At 41.4% G+C, this 15,629-nt stretch overlaps 1 protein-coding gene and 1 non-coding gene across 4 annotated transcripts in view; both read left to right on the top strand.

Moving 5' to 3' along the window:
• The window catches only part of CFAP54 (cilia and flagella associated protein 54), a 244,906-nt gene that overhangs the window by 124,893 nt on the left and 104,384 nt on the right, over positions 1-15,629 (top strand). For 2 of the 3 annotated variants that reach the window (XM_090275371.1, XM_090275370.1), the window contains exons 40-44: positions 6,575-6,727; positions 9,278-9,472; positions 11,147-11,234; positions 11,519-11,728; positions 14,709-14,775. In XM_090275371.1, the coding sequence (XP_090131497.1) occupies positions 6,575-6,727; positions 9,278-9,472; positions 11,147-11,234; positions 11,519-11,728; positions 14,709-14,775 (713 nt within the window). The remainder of the gene's footprint in view (positions 1-6,574; positions 6,728-9,277; positions 9,473-11,146; positions 11,235-11,518; positions 11,729-14,708; positions 14,776-15,629) is intronic. The other variant, XM_090275372.1, reaches the window with a different exon arrangement.
• On the top strand, positions 13,140-13,244 carry LOC150011218 (U6 spliceosomal RNA). Its single transcript, XR_016510907.1, has one exon. It is a non-coding gene; the product is annotated as a U6 spliceosomal RNA (small nuclear RNA).

The following is a 15,629-nucleotide window of genomic DNA, read 5'->3' as shown; positions in this document are numbered from 1 at the left end:
AGACAGAGCGTAGGATGCCTGAGAATTGGCTCGGACAGGAGGGTGGAACACCCAGGGCCGAAGGGGAGAAGAGAGTTGGTTCAAATGCGGGAAAGTCTGTAGGTGGGAAGGGCAGAGGTGCAAGGCATTTGCATTGGGTACCGAAGATTTTCTTAATGAAGCAGTGGGTTGACAGCAGAGCCGAGGTTGACAGGGTAGGAGCTTTCAGGATGTGAAAGAATGGACTGGCCACTGAGGGCAATAGCAGAAGGGCAGGCAGAAGGGATGCAGAGCAGTGTAAAGTGAGGTTGGTGACCACGACATCGTAGGCCTTACTGTCCATGATAAGTCAGATTTCCCCTTCCTATTCAGTGGGAGCACCCGTGTGGTCAGTCACATGTGACTAGTTCCAATCAGAGTGTGATCCTTTCTATGTTCCCCTTTCCTTGATCTTGATCCATAACTCAGAAAGAATGTGACTGTATTATCCCTTCCATCCTAAAAAGAAGGGGCAACAAATGTGAGAAAATGTGTCCGAAATTCTTGTTTTCAAAATAATGACTACCGTCTACGGATAGGAAAAACTTACCTAGTAAGACATCGTAGACCAGGAGGCGCATATTGATGATGGGAACATTATGGCTGAACAGCACTTCGCTTGCCTGTTGTTCAAGTGACACTTGGAACGTCCAGATTGTTGGTGGTGGGACAGAAAGGAAGTCAGGTGGAATCAGGCTGTAGCCATCCTTTGGGCTGATTCTCAGCGGCAGTGCAAGTGTAAGCCAGTCTGAGCAATGATTAGAGCAGAACTATTTGAGTGGATAGCAATCCGAAAAGCATTATAAGGGCAACAATAATTAACTGGGCCAGGCACTATATTTAGTACTTTGCAACCATTAGCTTCTTTAATTTCTACCGTCTCGGAGTAAGTATTTTTATGCTTACATTACAGATGAGAAAATATTACTAGTAAGTCCTGGAACTGTGATTCAAACCCTGGTCTGATTGTTCAGCCCCTAAGTGCTCCACTAGGTCTTACGCATGTCACTATGACATGTTTGCAACTTTTTAAAAACACTAAATATATTCTTGATGTTTTCCACACCAAATTACTTCTTTAAGAACATCATAGATTTTTCTTTTGGCATAGCAGCATTTGTTACTAATGTTTGATACATTTCATTCTTCAGAGCAGATGTTGTAATGCTCCAGTGCCTGGGAACATTTGGTGTTCTCATTATTTAAAAGCTTTCCATTCTCCCTCTTAACTATTTAATAATGCATATGTAATTTGGTGAGGTCTCTGTAGGATTTGGAGACGTGAGAATACCTCACTTTATAGATTATTTTTCAAACGGATGAGTAACTTGCCTGCTTGTTAAGCTTCATAGGGGAGATAACTCTATGGATATGTATTTTATTGCTGTTGTTTTTGTATTCTGTCTTGTTCTTGAGTCTTGATCTTATTGGTATTTAAGTTTTCTGATAGGGTTTTTCAGTCTTCCGGTATGCTGGAATTTTCAACCCTTTGGCAGGTGTGTTTTATTACGGCCTCTGGGCACTTGGATTGATGTGACTAAATGTGTAGAAAATAGCACAGATTTCATATGGCTCCCTGGGAGTGTTCCTTGGTAGATCCCTATTTCAGGAGTGATCGGCATTTTGGTTTTAATGTCTACATTGGTACAATGAAAGACGTAGTAATTCTATTCTTTTTTTCTTTCCTTCCCCCTCCTCCTGCTCTTCCTTCTCTTCTTCTCACCTGTTTCAAACTGCTGAGACTAACTGTGGCTTTGAAATGGCTTCTTGCATTATCTGTGGGAGTTTTCAGACAGGAACCCCCTTGAGACAGATGTCAGGATAAGGCCTCTGAAGCTGATATTTCCTCACTGCTTTGCATCATTTATTTCAAAGCACCAAACAGAACCCAGCCTAGACCATAAGAAAAGGTACAGTAGGGCTTAAAAAAATGAAAATCAGAAAGCAGCCTGCAAGCCAAGTGTCGCTGGTTCGATTCCCAGTCAGGGCACATGACTAGGTTGCACGTCAAGTCCCCAGTTGGGAGCGCAAGTGAGAGGCAACCACACAGTGATGTTTCTCTCCCTCTCTTTCTCCTTTCCCCTCTCTCTAAAAAATAAAATAAATAAATTAACAAACAAATACATAAATTAAAAAAAAAAGAAAGCAAAATATAGTTTAGAAAAAAAGGAATGATTTATGAGCAGATATTTGATAATGGTAGCAAGAGGATGGTTGTATTCAGACCCCCATTTGAAAGATGTGGACAGCTCCTTTCTTCCTGTCCCTCTCGTCCCTGGCATGCCTTTGTGATTTTTTATTGTGGAGCATTAAGCTCTGTGAGAGCAGGGAGTATATCTGCTTTGCTCATCTCCTCAGTGCCTTGTATGGTGCCCAGTACTGATAAGTGTTCGTATATATTTTAAAGACATATGACTCACAGTAGTAATGTGAGCCTCCACCTATTGAATGCTTACTCCATGACAGGCTCTCTGCTAGACACTTCACACACAGGTTAAAATAATAACCTTGGAGGTAAATAGTTTTCATCCTACTTTTGACAGACATTTAAAATGAAGACCTAAAGAAAGTAAATGACTTTTTTCAAAATATTAATATGGGAGGGCTTCCAGCTTTCTCCTTTTCCTCCGTTGACTTCTTTCCCTGACCTCACCCCTCTAAGGAGAAACAGAAGAAATCCAAGCTCGTGAATTCTTGCAAGAAAAACAGAGCAGAAATCTATAATCTTCAGGTTTTTGAGCAGAGGGTGGTGGCAGGAGGAGCAGATGCATGCCTTGTGAAGATCATGCAGGATTGTGCAGGCTTAGAGGAGAATGGAATTCAGGGAACAGGATGGCAGGGGCATGACATCTTGCAAACATGTCATGATGACATGCACAAGACCCACCATGCTTATAAACATGTTAATGATTGAATGCAGGACACTGAGAAAATATTCAACATCCTAAAAAATTTTCAAATAAGTCCAAAAGTGTGGGCCAAAGTATTGCTCCAAGAGGTCCTAGAGTCTTATAAAGAGCTATAAGCTAGATGCCAAGATTTTTATGATAATGACTCAGTTGGAAACATATAATTGGTATGTAGGCATATCTAAAAATTACTACACTATCACAATTGGTCAGAATAAGGTATCTTTCTTCTCATGACCAGTAATATCTACCAATTTTTTTCTTGAGTGCTATAAGGTTAGGGGAGAATCTAACCTCAAAGGGCACTAGTGATGATCAGGCCTGGTGGCTCAGTGGAGCACTTACCAGCATGCCTGGTGTGGAACAAGCGAATAGGAAGAGGAGGTACCAGAGCAGTCATGGGGATCCAGCTCAAGTCAGGCCTTACAGGTCACTCTTGGGGCTTTGGTGTTTGCTCTAGGTGATGGGGAAGCCAATGGAGAGTCTTGGGCAAAGGAGTAACATGAGATGATTAACGTTTTAAAAGGAGTCCTCTGGTTGCTGTGTTGAAACTGGCAAAGGTGGAGACAGGGAGACTGGTTACCAGGGCGATTGCAGTAATTCAAAAGGAGATAATGAGGTCTTGGAACATGACGGAAGTGGTGGTGGAAGGTGCAGCTGGTGAGATATAGTGGCACTCGGGTTATTTTCTGAAGGGGGAGCCTATAGGATTTGCTGTGCATTTGATTTGGAGCATGAGAGAAGAATAGACATCAAGGATGACTTAGTAGGGGAGCTGGTTTAAGGAGGAAAGGTTAGAAAGTCAGTTGGGGACCTGTTAAGTTTGAGTTGTTTATTGAATGCAGAGCAGAGTAGATCATTGAATAGATGAGTCTGTACTTCAAGGGAGTTGGGACCAGAGATATAAATTTGGGAGCCACTAGCATATGGTTGATATTTAAAGCCATGAAACTAGATGAGATTGTCAAGGGGGTGAGTATAAATTAAGCAGGAAAGAGAGGCAGTGTAAGATGGAAGCCCTGAAGCTTTCCAGTATTAAGAGGTTGGGTTGATGAGGATGGATTAGCAAAGAGGACCGAGGAGTGTCCAGTGAGGCTGGAAAAGGACCTGTAAGCCATGTGAAGGAAGTATTTCAGAGGAGGAATTATTCACTGAGTCCGCTGCTGCTGAAAAGTGAGGTGAGGTAACATCTAAAAGCTGAACATCACATTGAATTGCATGAAGATCCTTTGGGTGGAAGGATGGGAAGGGCGTGGGGGAAGTCTGATTTAAGTGGGTTCAAGAGAGTGGGAAATGATGAGTAGAGAACTTCTTGAGAAGTTTTGTTGTAAAATAGAGCAGAAAAATAGGATGGTACCTTGAGGGGAAAATAGGGTCAAGAGAAAGGTTTTCTTTTTTTTAATTAATTTTTTTCTTTTTTAAAAGAAATTTAAATATCATCACCATGCTGTACATTACATCCCCAGAACTTATTTATTTTATAACTGGAAGTTTTATGTTTTGACCCTCTTCACCCATTTTGCTCATCCCCACCTTACCTCTGGCAACCACCAATCTATTCTGTGTATTGTATCTATGCCTTCAGTTTATTTAGATTCCATGTGTGAGATCATACAGTATTTGCCTTTCTTTTTGTGACTTATTTCACTTAGCATAATACCCTCAAGGTCTATCCATGTGGTGACAAATGGCAGGATTTCCTTCTTTTTCATTTCATTGTATATATACACCACATTTTCTTCCTCCATTCATTTGTCGGTGATTACTTTGGTTGTTTCTCTGTCTTGCCTGTTGTAAATAACGCTGCAATGAACACAAAATTTTTTAATTTTTTAAAGCTAGGAAAAACAGTAAAATGTGCTGCCGGGAAAGATTCAGTAGAGGGAAAAATTGGTGATTCAGAGAAAGGAGAACTGCTGGTCTGATGCTCTTGCATGTAGATGGGCGCTGGGGCTGGGGACTCGGGGCTGGGTGGGTGGCCCCGTGGGGGCTTGTGGGAAATGCCTTTAGATTGCTTCAGTTTTTCTCAAGTGAGGTAGGAAGCAAGGGCATTGGCCTTGAAAGGATGGGGAATAGATGATTCCCACCCCCTTTTCTTTTTCTCCCACATAGCAAAAAATTAATCACTCTCCTGTTGCTTCTACACAGAAAGTTTCCTGTGTCCCTCCTCTGTTTCCACTGCTACTACCTCAGTCAAGTTCAAATGACACAATGTTGTCAGTCTCTCAGCCACCACCCTCCTTCTGTTAAAAGTCTGCTGTGCATCCCGGTGTTGGGTAACTCTCCCTAAAATACTACTTTCTTTCTGTTAGGGTCCTGCTGAAAACCCTTGCTCAGCAACCCACTAAAAAGGATGAAGACCACTTCCTCAGTGAGGGCTTCAGACCCTGGCAAACTAACCCTTCTTTGTTCAACAGGACTGGCCCTGTCATCTCACTGTGCTGCAGTCACCACCCTGCCATATTCCCCTTGCACAGACTAGTTCTGTGGCCCGAGGGAAGCTATCAGACTTTTCTGTGCCTGCTTTTCCTCATCTGCAAAATGCGGATGAAATGGTGTCTGCCTTTTACAGTTGTTTCTAGGGTTCAGTAAGACAAAATTATTTAAACTAGTTCCTGAGATAGTAGAAGTGCTCAGTGAGCTTCAGCTCTTCTTATTCTAGTGCTCTAAAACTGCTTGCCTTTTTCTTGCTAATCGAATCTTCCCTTTCCTTTAAGACACAGCAGGCTTACCTTCTCTCCCATGAGGTCTTTCTAGCTCATCCTTTCCTCCCCCCTCTGTCTTTTCCTCCTGTTATCATTAATGGACACTCTCTGCAAGTGCGACTTGAGTATGCTGGCGACAGAATGCTTCATCTCTTCTGCGAGACTGTGAACGCTCAAGGGCAGAGGTCTTGCATCTTAACCTCCTGTAGCTCCGTTCCCTAAAAGTTGCTGTACTATCAAGACCTCAGATTTCACAGGGGCTATTGGACCTGTTCAACCTGCTGAAGAAGTAAATTCCTTTGTTACACCATCGGAAGCCTGTATTTCTTGTTTTTGTGTGCCTGCTTCATGCTGTGAGCTGCAAATCTGCAACCCAATTCTTGGAGGGCCACTTCCTCTCCAGAGACCTTGCAGCAACTCTTTCTCTTCAGCCATTTGTCCCGGACTGTTTGTTAGTTTCATACCCACTTATGGTGCCACGTTTCTTTCCTCTGCATCCTCCGATGTCAGAAACTGTCTTTTCTTTCTCTTATGAGAGGAGTTGCCCATCTCCGAGCTTTTTTCTTTCCTCCTTTCTTCCCTTTCCCAAGGCACGCCTGCTTTGAAGAGGCTGCTGAAAAGGAGGAAATTATTTTATCTTTTATGTTCAGCAAGAATAAAGTAGGAGGAGGCTTCATAAGGAAAATTGGCAAGATCTAAAGTTTTCTTTGCATTTCATAAGAACCAAAAGTTTTCTAAGTTTTTTCTTTTTTGAAAAAAAGGACTTTCAAATATACCACAAAAATGATCTGAATGTTGAGATCCCTGCTACATACCTGGGGGCTTTGAATTTAGCAGCTTTGGTTTGGGACCAAGAAATTCTCTGCATTAGAGTTTTTTGCTACTGGTTGGCTGTTGCAAAATTTCATCCCCAGCCTTACTTGCTTTTCCTTTTCCTTTCAGAATACAGACAAGCCAAAGAGCTCGTCTGTGTGCCCGTGGATGTGACAGACACTTTGAGATGTTTTAGAGAGACTTTGGAAAAATCCAAATATCATAACAGAGCAATCCGACACAGCAGAAAGTTGCTTTCATTATTTCTTGCACAGACACAAGGTAAAAATACTTGCCCTGTATGCCTTGGCCCTCATTTAGGCGGGGATGCCACACTGCGGATCCACCACCTCCTGCCATAGGGGCTCCCTTCCCCCACTCCGAAGCCCACTGGCTGCTGCCTTTCACTTCCTTCTTGTCTCGTGGGTCACGTCATCTCTCTCTCTCACTTTATTCCAGCCAAGGCCTTGTCTCACTCACCTGCTTCTGTGCCTTCTGTGAAGCCACCACACTCCCTGTGTGAAGTAGATACGAAAACATCAGTTGTTAATTTTTTTGACTTTGTACATCTATGTTCTCACCATTTTCTTTGCAAGTATGGTGCTAGTCTTGTTTAATTGTCCTAAGTAGATGAATCAATCCATACTGAATTAACTGGAACCTTTTACCAAAACAGTACTTTGTCAATGTCCAAGAAATGGATGCATTTTAATATAAGCATCAATAAGATTTCTTGTTAATAACATAGATTTTGATCTTAAGAGTGTTTTTTTTTTTAGCCTAAAACAAGGTGTTTGTTCACTATCAGCATTGGTTACATTACTTTTTTTGTTTTCCTTTCTCCCTCTCAACATCTATCGATCTGTGAACAAAATGAAAGCAAGGCTTTGAGTGATGAAGTGGTAACCTCCAAGAACATAGTAAAATTTGTCTATATTTATCTATATTTAAGTTATTTTTAAAAAATCCTAATTTGTGTTTATGATTCTTAGCTGTTCAAATTTATCAGAATAAGAATCATAAAAAAGAACAAACTTAAAATACTCAATAATTATATTTTAAAGTTATTCAAAATAGATTTAAACATATATCTAAGATGCTAATATCCATTGAACTGATCTTTTAGAAATCTGACCAATTTTTTTTTTACAACCAGTGACCAAAGTTGTATTTATGTTTGTATATATTTGTACATGTATGTAGGTTTTTATTGCTGCTGCCCCTGCAAAAAGTTATGATATGCACCCACATAATGTGGTTGTATTGTCCACAGACTAGCGTTCCATTAAGTGAGCTCTCCATATCATGCTTAAAATCCTTTCAGTTATGGCATACATTGACAATGATTAAGGGCACGAATAAGAAAAGGAAATAAGATTCCTGAGAACAGTTTATATCAACTCACTCTGAATCTCACTTGGTACCAAAATATTCATTTGAAATAGTGAAATATGAGTCGAACATTCATTTGAAATATGGTGTTGGAGGAGAACTCTATGGATAGCCTGGACCACCAGGAAGACAAATGAGAGGGCCCTAAAGTATTGCTGGAGACACCAAAACATTGCTGGAGGCCCCCCCACCTCCCCCGCAAAAAACAAAAGTGTTCTACTTGGAGCACATTATGAGCAGGCAGGGTTCCTTGGGAAAAGTAAAATGATAGGAAAAATAGAAGGCAGCAGGAAAAGAGGAGACCAATTATGAGGCAGGTTGACTCTATAAAAGACGCCACAGGTGTGACTCTACAGGAGCTGAATTGGGCCACTGAGGACAGGACATTGTGGATGTCACTCATGTATAGGGTCACCAGGAGTTGAGCACCTCAGCAGCATGTAACACACACACCAGAATATTCCCAGCAGTTTATCCCAGTCCTCTGTCTCTGCAGTTTTTGACTATTCCCCTTAGAATATTTTCCCTTTTTTGTGTGTGTGCTCTCTGATCTTAAAAAGAGATAGCACTTTCCTATTTCTGGCCCCCGCTCCCTACCCCTCAGGTCAGGACTGCGTTTGTGGGGCAGACGTCTCTGCCCCAGAGACAAACTAACATGTTACTGTTGGAAGCTCTTTAAAAAGGGCAAACCCTGTGGTACACTTACATAGTGGAATACTACACAGCAGAAAGAAAGAACTCTTACCCATTGTGACAGCGTGGGTGGAACTGGAGAGAATTATGCTTAGTGAAATAAGCCAGGCAGCAAAAGACAAATACCATATGACCTCACCTAATACAGGAACCTAATGAACAAAACAAACAAATGAGCAAAATAGAACCAGAGGCATGGAAACAAGGAACAGACTGGCAGTGACCAAGGAGGGAGGGGAGAAGGGGAGAAGGCAGGAAAGAAGGAGAAGAGTCTAGTTGAGGAATTAGTATAAATGACCCATGAACATGGACTACAGGGTGGGGATTGACTGTGGGAGCAGGGGTGGCATGACAGGGAAGAGCAATGGGGAAAAAATGGGACAACTCTAATACAACAACAATAAAAAAAGAGAAATTAAAAAAATTAAAAGGGCAAAACACAAATGGTGTAACTTCCACCAATCCCCATGAAAAGCAGAACATGATCTCAACATTGATCTTCTGGCAGACTGTGAAATGGCTTGAGTATAGAGCTCATCCACACACACCTGTGCTCTTCAGAAATGATTCTAGTTACTAAGTTTAAGGAAACAAAGTTCCTCAAACTGCAAGTAAGTCTCAGCTAGGTACAACATATTTCCTTTCTTCTCCCTTTCCATTTCTACTGCCTTTTTCTTCGCCATCAACTTCCCTTCTTTTTTCCATTTAAAATTTCTTTTTATTTTATTTTATTTTTTTCACGAATAGAAGTCAGAGGAGGAACGAACATTTCAAAGCTTGCTCCAGGAAAGGTGGACTTCTACCTGGGGACGGAAGAGATGCACATGCCCACGCCCCCGGACCTTTCTCAGGAACATTTCAGAGTTTTCAGTTCAGTGGAGAAAAGCAAACTTTCCCATTCACAAATCGGACTTGTAATTTCTTCATTTTACAAAACTATTGGTAAGATTTGTTTATTATGTATTTGTTTTCAGTATGATCACCTGCATTCATGTTGGACATTACATTTGGTCCCAAAATGCCATTTTTAAAAATAGGATGAAAGAGTGTGAAATAGCATCTCTTCATCATACCCTTGCAAGCAGGGATGGAGCAGTGCTGAGCAGAGATGCTCCCAGCCCCTCCCCTACCCACTCACTCCAGCCTGGCCATCACATTGCGAGGTCCTAGGCCGCCCTTCGCCCACCTCCCTTTACCTGAACCTGTGAATCACCTGTAGGAATGTGGCCACTGTCCAGTGCTTTTATTTTGCGCCAGCCGATTTCATTTCCTTTGTCTTCCCTCTTGATTTGGCTTTTACAGATTCAAAAGTATATACTCAACCCATATTGTGGACTCCTTTTTATAGCAGACATTTTGTAATTCCCCCTTCACTCTCTGGAAAACAATTTATGTTCAATATATTCTTTCTACATGTATTGTCTGACCCCCCCATTGATATGAAGCTGTAAGTATAAAATATGGGATAAATCAAGTCACTTCATAACAAAAGAACCTATTGTCAGTGTGTAAGACTCAAGCAGCAGAAGGCCAGAGAAGCATTTGGTGTGCGTATCCTGTGTGTGTAGGGTCACCACGAATGTCATAGCTACGGATGCAGAGCAGTCCCGTTGTTCTGGTGACACGTAGCGTCAACACTGTGAACGTTGGTGACATAATTTTCTAAAATAACAAATAAATGTAGGTAAAGTTCTGAACAAAAGGAGGGTGTGGTTGCATTTCTGGCAAATTCAGAACCTTTTGAAAACACACAGATATACCCTTCCTGTGTGTAACATGGAATTAGATGTTAGACTCAGATCATTGTAAACAGGTTTCTCACCTTTTTCTTCACTGTGGGGAAAGGCTGTGTGCATCACTGACCAACCATTGTCTCTGGTCTTCACCTTCGAAACACCAGGTGTCCCATTGTGACAACTAACAAAACGCTTCCTAAGATGTCTAAAATACCTCTAGGGGACAGAACAGCCCTCATTAGAAACCAGTGCCCTGTCAGTTGGGTAATTTGGCTACACAGCCTTGAATGCGTGCATTCATCAGGACCCCTCAAACCCCTACCCCCAAATTCAGGTGATGTTGAAGATTTGGGTTTTTTTTTTTTTGCATTTGGATAAAAGGAAGCATGGATATGCTTTAATCTTGTCACATTCCTGCTCAAAAACAAACCCTTCGAGACTTTCCATCTGCTGTAGAATAATGACCACATTTTTCCACCAACCATCCAGACGCCTCTAATCTTACCGTTACCTCCTTCTTCACCCTCCCAGGAAAACCATGCTCCAGCCACATGTGTCTTTTCCATACAGACCCAGCCCTTTCTACCTTGCACACCTTTTCTGCATTTCTCTTCTCAACCGTTTCTCCCTACCTGACTCTTACTTCACTTTTTTTCATGCTTTGTATCTGTTTTTAGATCCAATCTCCCACTCCACTATGTTCAAATAGAACAGCGTTTACTCTCTTTCTGTATAAATCATGTGACATTTGAAGGCACTACTTGCTTGCAGTTTGCTTATGTACACAGTTAAGGAATAGTGCAGTTTAAATTATTTTTGCAAATATAAAGGAGACATTTTTCAGGAACTGATGTTTGTTCTTTACTTGATTAAAATATAGATGTTCTCCAAGCTAGCAATCAAAGAAGTCTTAAAGTTCAGGCACTGCATCAGCTTGGAAGTCTTCTTGTCTTCGCAGGAAAGAAAAGGTACATTTTTAAGGAGTCTACTAAATGAGGGAAACTTTGGAAAAAAAAATTTTAATTATTATGAAAAATATTATGTTTCATAATTTCTAGTTCTTTAATAATATTACATTGCTACATTTTATTCATTAAATGCTACCTGAGAGAAATGGTTACATGTACATAATACACAAATGGTATACATTTTAATTAAAATGCTTCTTCAGAACATTCACTCCCCCTTTTGGAAAGATTTGATGAGATAGGTATCAGAGAACTGACTGCTTGATACTTTGTTTCTCTTCTAGGGCCGCTTTTAAATGCTGGTGTCAAGCTCTCGATGACATATTCAGAAAACAAGATGTGCTGCATACGTGGAAAGAGTGTGGCCCCTCACTCACCAGTGCCACCGATAGCTCTTCACCTCCTGGGTATAGGGACTACAGTGAGGAATTTCTGTCAAGGGTTGGCATTTGGGGCTGTTTGCAAGGAGCGGTCATATCGGCAAAGATAGCCCAGTGAGTGACGATGGAATGATCTGCCTAACAGCTCGTAGCGTCCCTCTGTGGGTACCCGCCTGTGCCCCATAGTGCCAAGCCTCTCACACACTGGGTACTGGCACCTGCGTCTGTATCATAGAGGCTCCCACCATCTACTTACTGGTGATGTTTATTGTTTATTGTTTATGGCGCCCTCCTCTTCCCATAATACCTCCCACCTCTGGAATGTGAGTGCCACATGGGCACAGGCTTTGCTTTGTTCACGGCTATGTCCTGAGAGCCGTGCACGGAGCTGGCATTAAGTGGCTACTTGTTGAATGGACGAATGAATGAATGAATGAATGGACTTCTGCCATGGGAGCAAGAATAGCAATGTGGAGTCAGGCCAACCAGGGCCTAATTCAAGAGGTTCCTAGGACCCCTGTGACCCTTGACAAGTTGCTCATCTTCTCTGAGCCTCAGAGTCCTGATCTTCACACCTTGGTGGTGAGAGTCACGTGACACACTGTATTCGTTTGCTGGGGTAAAGTGCCACAGACCGGGGGTGGTAACAACAGAAACATACTGCTCACAATCGTAGAGGCTAAAAGCCCGAGTTCCAGGTGCAGGCAGGGTTGGCTTCCTCTGAGGTCTCTCTCCTCAGCCCCTTGGATGGCTGTCCTCTTGCATACGCCTGTGTCCTGGCCTCCTCTTCCCATGAGGACACCAGTTGGGCGCACCCTGATGACCCCTTTTTAATCAAACTACCTCTTTAGAGACCCTATCTCCAAGTACAGTCACATGCTGAGGGTACTGGGGTTTAGGGCTTTAATATGAAATCGATGTGGGGAAGGGCCCATAATTTAGTCCATAACTCATATGGTATTAATTTCCTACTGCTGTTTGAACTCAGATTTATTATCTTGTTACGGGGTCAGAAGTCCTAAAACCAACGTGTTGTCAGGTCTGTGCTCCCCGGACAGGCTCTACGGGAGAATCCGTGTCCTGGTCTTTTCCAGCTTCTAGAGGCTGCCGGCTTTCCTTGGCCCTTGCTCATCTTCTGTCTTCAGGGCCGGCAGCCTCTTAGCTTCCAGTCCACCTCCCTCTGTCTCTCACGTTTCTTCCCATCCTCAGACCTCCTCTTACCTTCCTGCCTTTCTCTGCGATGACCTTGGACCATCCTAAATAATCCAGGATAACTTTATCTGTGGCCCTTAATTTAATCACATCGGCAAAGTCTTCTTAAAATATATTTTTTTGTCATATTAAGGTAACATGTTCATAGGTTTTGGGAATTGGGACGTGGATATGTTAGGCTGTGGGGACCATTTTTCCGCTTACCACATATAACCTATGTGAAAGTTTATCACAGTGCCTTATACCTGCTCAGCATTCACAAATACCTTAAATATTTGATTAATGTGGGAAATTAAAAAGTATGGTGGGAGTAGCGCTCGCTTTGGCAGCACATATACTAAAGTTAAAATGATACAGAGAGGATTAGCATGGCCCCTGCGCAAGGATGGCATGAATTTGTGGTGTGTTCCCATATTTTACAAAAAGTAAAAGTATGGAGGGGTAGTGTTACAGGTTTCTTTTGCCTCCTCAGTTATGTTACATTTATAGCTTACCTAAGGGGGTGGTGTGGCAGGCAAAACCCTGCGTAGTGTTTTGAGCTATAGAGCAAATTAAAAAATATATAATAACCAATTAATAATCACATTGTTTTCAGGAAATCAGCATCCCTGGGCAAGGAAAGTAAGAAATTACCTAGTTTACAAGTATGAAACAGCAAACATTTAAAAAAATTTTGTCAAGTTTGATTGTTTTGCACTCCTGGGAAATACACACATGCACACACTCAATCCCCACACGAGTCTGAGCTCTGACTTAGTAGAGTCTGGCAGCAGAGAACAGAAATGTTGAGAAAGGGTCACAGCTTGAAAAAAAACTGCTCTTGCATTCCTGCCATTGGGCACCTCCGCTCCTCCGAGCCTTTGAAGTTATTATCTTCTGATTCTCAGCCAACAGAAAGTAATTTCCCGGTCATCCTGCTGGAAGTCTGGCTTCTGTGATAACTACAGGGACACTGGCTGTTCTCAGAGATCTCCTGAGTAGAAGAAACTCATCTCCCCACTGATCAGAAGGGCAAAACACCACACTTGAATATTCACACAGAGAAGCTGAACTCTGATAGACATTAATTAATTAATGTCATTAATATAGTTAAGCCAACTGGTTTTATCTAAATAAGATTTTGAAGGAGGTAATGGTTTTATAGCTGTAGATGTGAATTTCAAGACCCACAGGAGAAGAAACTCGAACTCTTCTAATAGACTTAAAATGAGACAGTAAATAAATTCAGAAACATTACATTATCTTTGGTGGAGAGACTTAACAGCATCAGTGTGTCCATAATGTACTTGAGAAAACACACTGTTTCAGTCTTTTGGGGGGACGGATTATTTAACCATACTCGTTAAAAATTTTAAACTGTGCACCTCCTTTTCCCTGCAAATTTCACCTCTAGGGATTTATCCAGTAGGACTAACAGGACAAGTGCTCACAAATCTAGGTACAACAGTGTTTACCTCAACATTAGTAAAAATCGAAATGGTGATGATGAATATTTTTATGGTATATTCATACAATAAAAACATTTAAGTTCTATAAAGTAATGATGTAGCTCATTATGTCCATGAGTGGAACAATTGTTTAATGAAGTGATATATATTGCATAATTCTAGTCTTAATGTGTGTGTGTGTGTATAACGAGGAAAAAGTCTAGAAGGAAATTGGCCAAAAGGTTACCACTAATTATGTTTAGGTCATAGGGTTATAGGTGATTGTTTTATTTTACTTTTTATGTTTCCCAGCATTTTAGATCTTATATGCATATGTAGCACTTTTAGAATAACAAAGACTATTTTAATTTTGGAAAGTCTGTGAGTATTAGAAATGTATTTATATAAGAATATTTTTGAAAAATTGTCTATGAATCACTTTTTTTCTCATTTAGATTTATTAAGGAGTTGGACGTTGAGAGGAGATCCAACTGTTGTATTTTGTCTGCATTACTCTTTCAGGTAGTACTTTTTGCTTATCCTTCTACAGTAGCATGACCATTCAGTCAGTAAAGGAAAGTGCAGTAGTTGATCATATTCATAAAACATACAGGTAGGAAAATAGCATGAACGTTGATTAAATATCACAAGCCCACCTCGCCTTCTCTGGCTGATCCCCATGTGGCACTTTCACCTTTCGAATCCAGCAGTCAGTTTTCTCCTCGAGAATACAGAAGAAGGACTTTGACAGATAAGGAAACTGAGTCATCTGTCGTTAGTCAGACCATGTTGCTAGTGAGCCGCAAAGTCCGTCTGTTTGGCTCCAGTGGTTGCCTTGGATGACCTCATCTCTAACTAAAGTTTTGCTCAGTTGCATGCTATAAAGTATGCTATGGAATGAAAGCAAAAAACAATTTGAAAACTACAGAAGTATGTAGAGTGTTTGCAGTTCTCAGGATTTGGGTTTGACTTTCCTGAAGAAAAAAGGAGCTTTTATCTGAAATACAAGACATTTTTAGATTCAGGAACGTCACCAGGGGCTTGGCAATGCGCCAAAGGTTCTGTTTACTGTCAAGTATGAACACCCTTCTCCTGTGTATCAGAAGGCTCTGATATCTTATGAAATCTGGGTAGGTACGATCTTTGGGAACGGTTTCTCTGAATCTAAGACCAGAATTTTCAGTTTTCTTACGTTCCATTCATGTCTTGCCCAAGCTTCAAGGGGAGCTGGGGTAGAGGAGGGAGAGGGGAAGAGGCGAGGGTGTGAAGGGAACAATAATCTGATTCTGACTCTGCACAGTGCCTCCTTCACATACTCCACTCTTTGTTCTTGAAAATAAGGCAGCTTATGTTTAAAAAAAGAGTGCAGTCGACTT

The sequence above is a fragment of the Furipterus horrens genome, unplaced genomic scaffold, assembly GCF_987537825.1.
Source record: "Furipterus horrens unplaced genomic scaffold, mFurHor1.1.pri manual_scaffold_4, whole genome shotgun sequence".
Lineage (NCBI taxonomy): Eukaryota > Metazoa > Chordata > Mammalia > Chiroptera > Furipteridae > Furipterus > Furipterus horrens.
The sequence above is the reverse complement of the archived record's forward strand: the minus strand, read 5'-3'. Positions and strand labels throughout refer to the sequence as shown.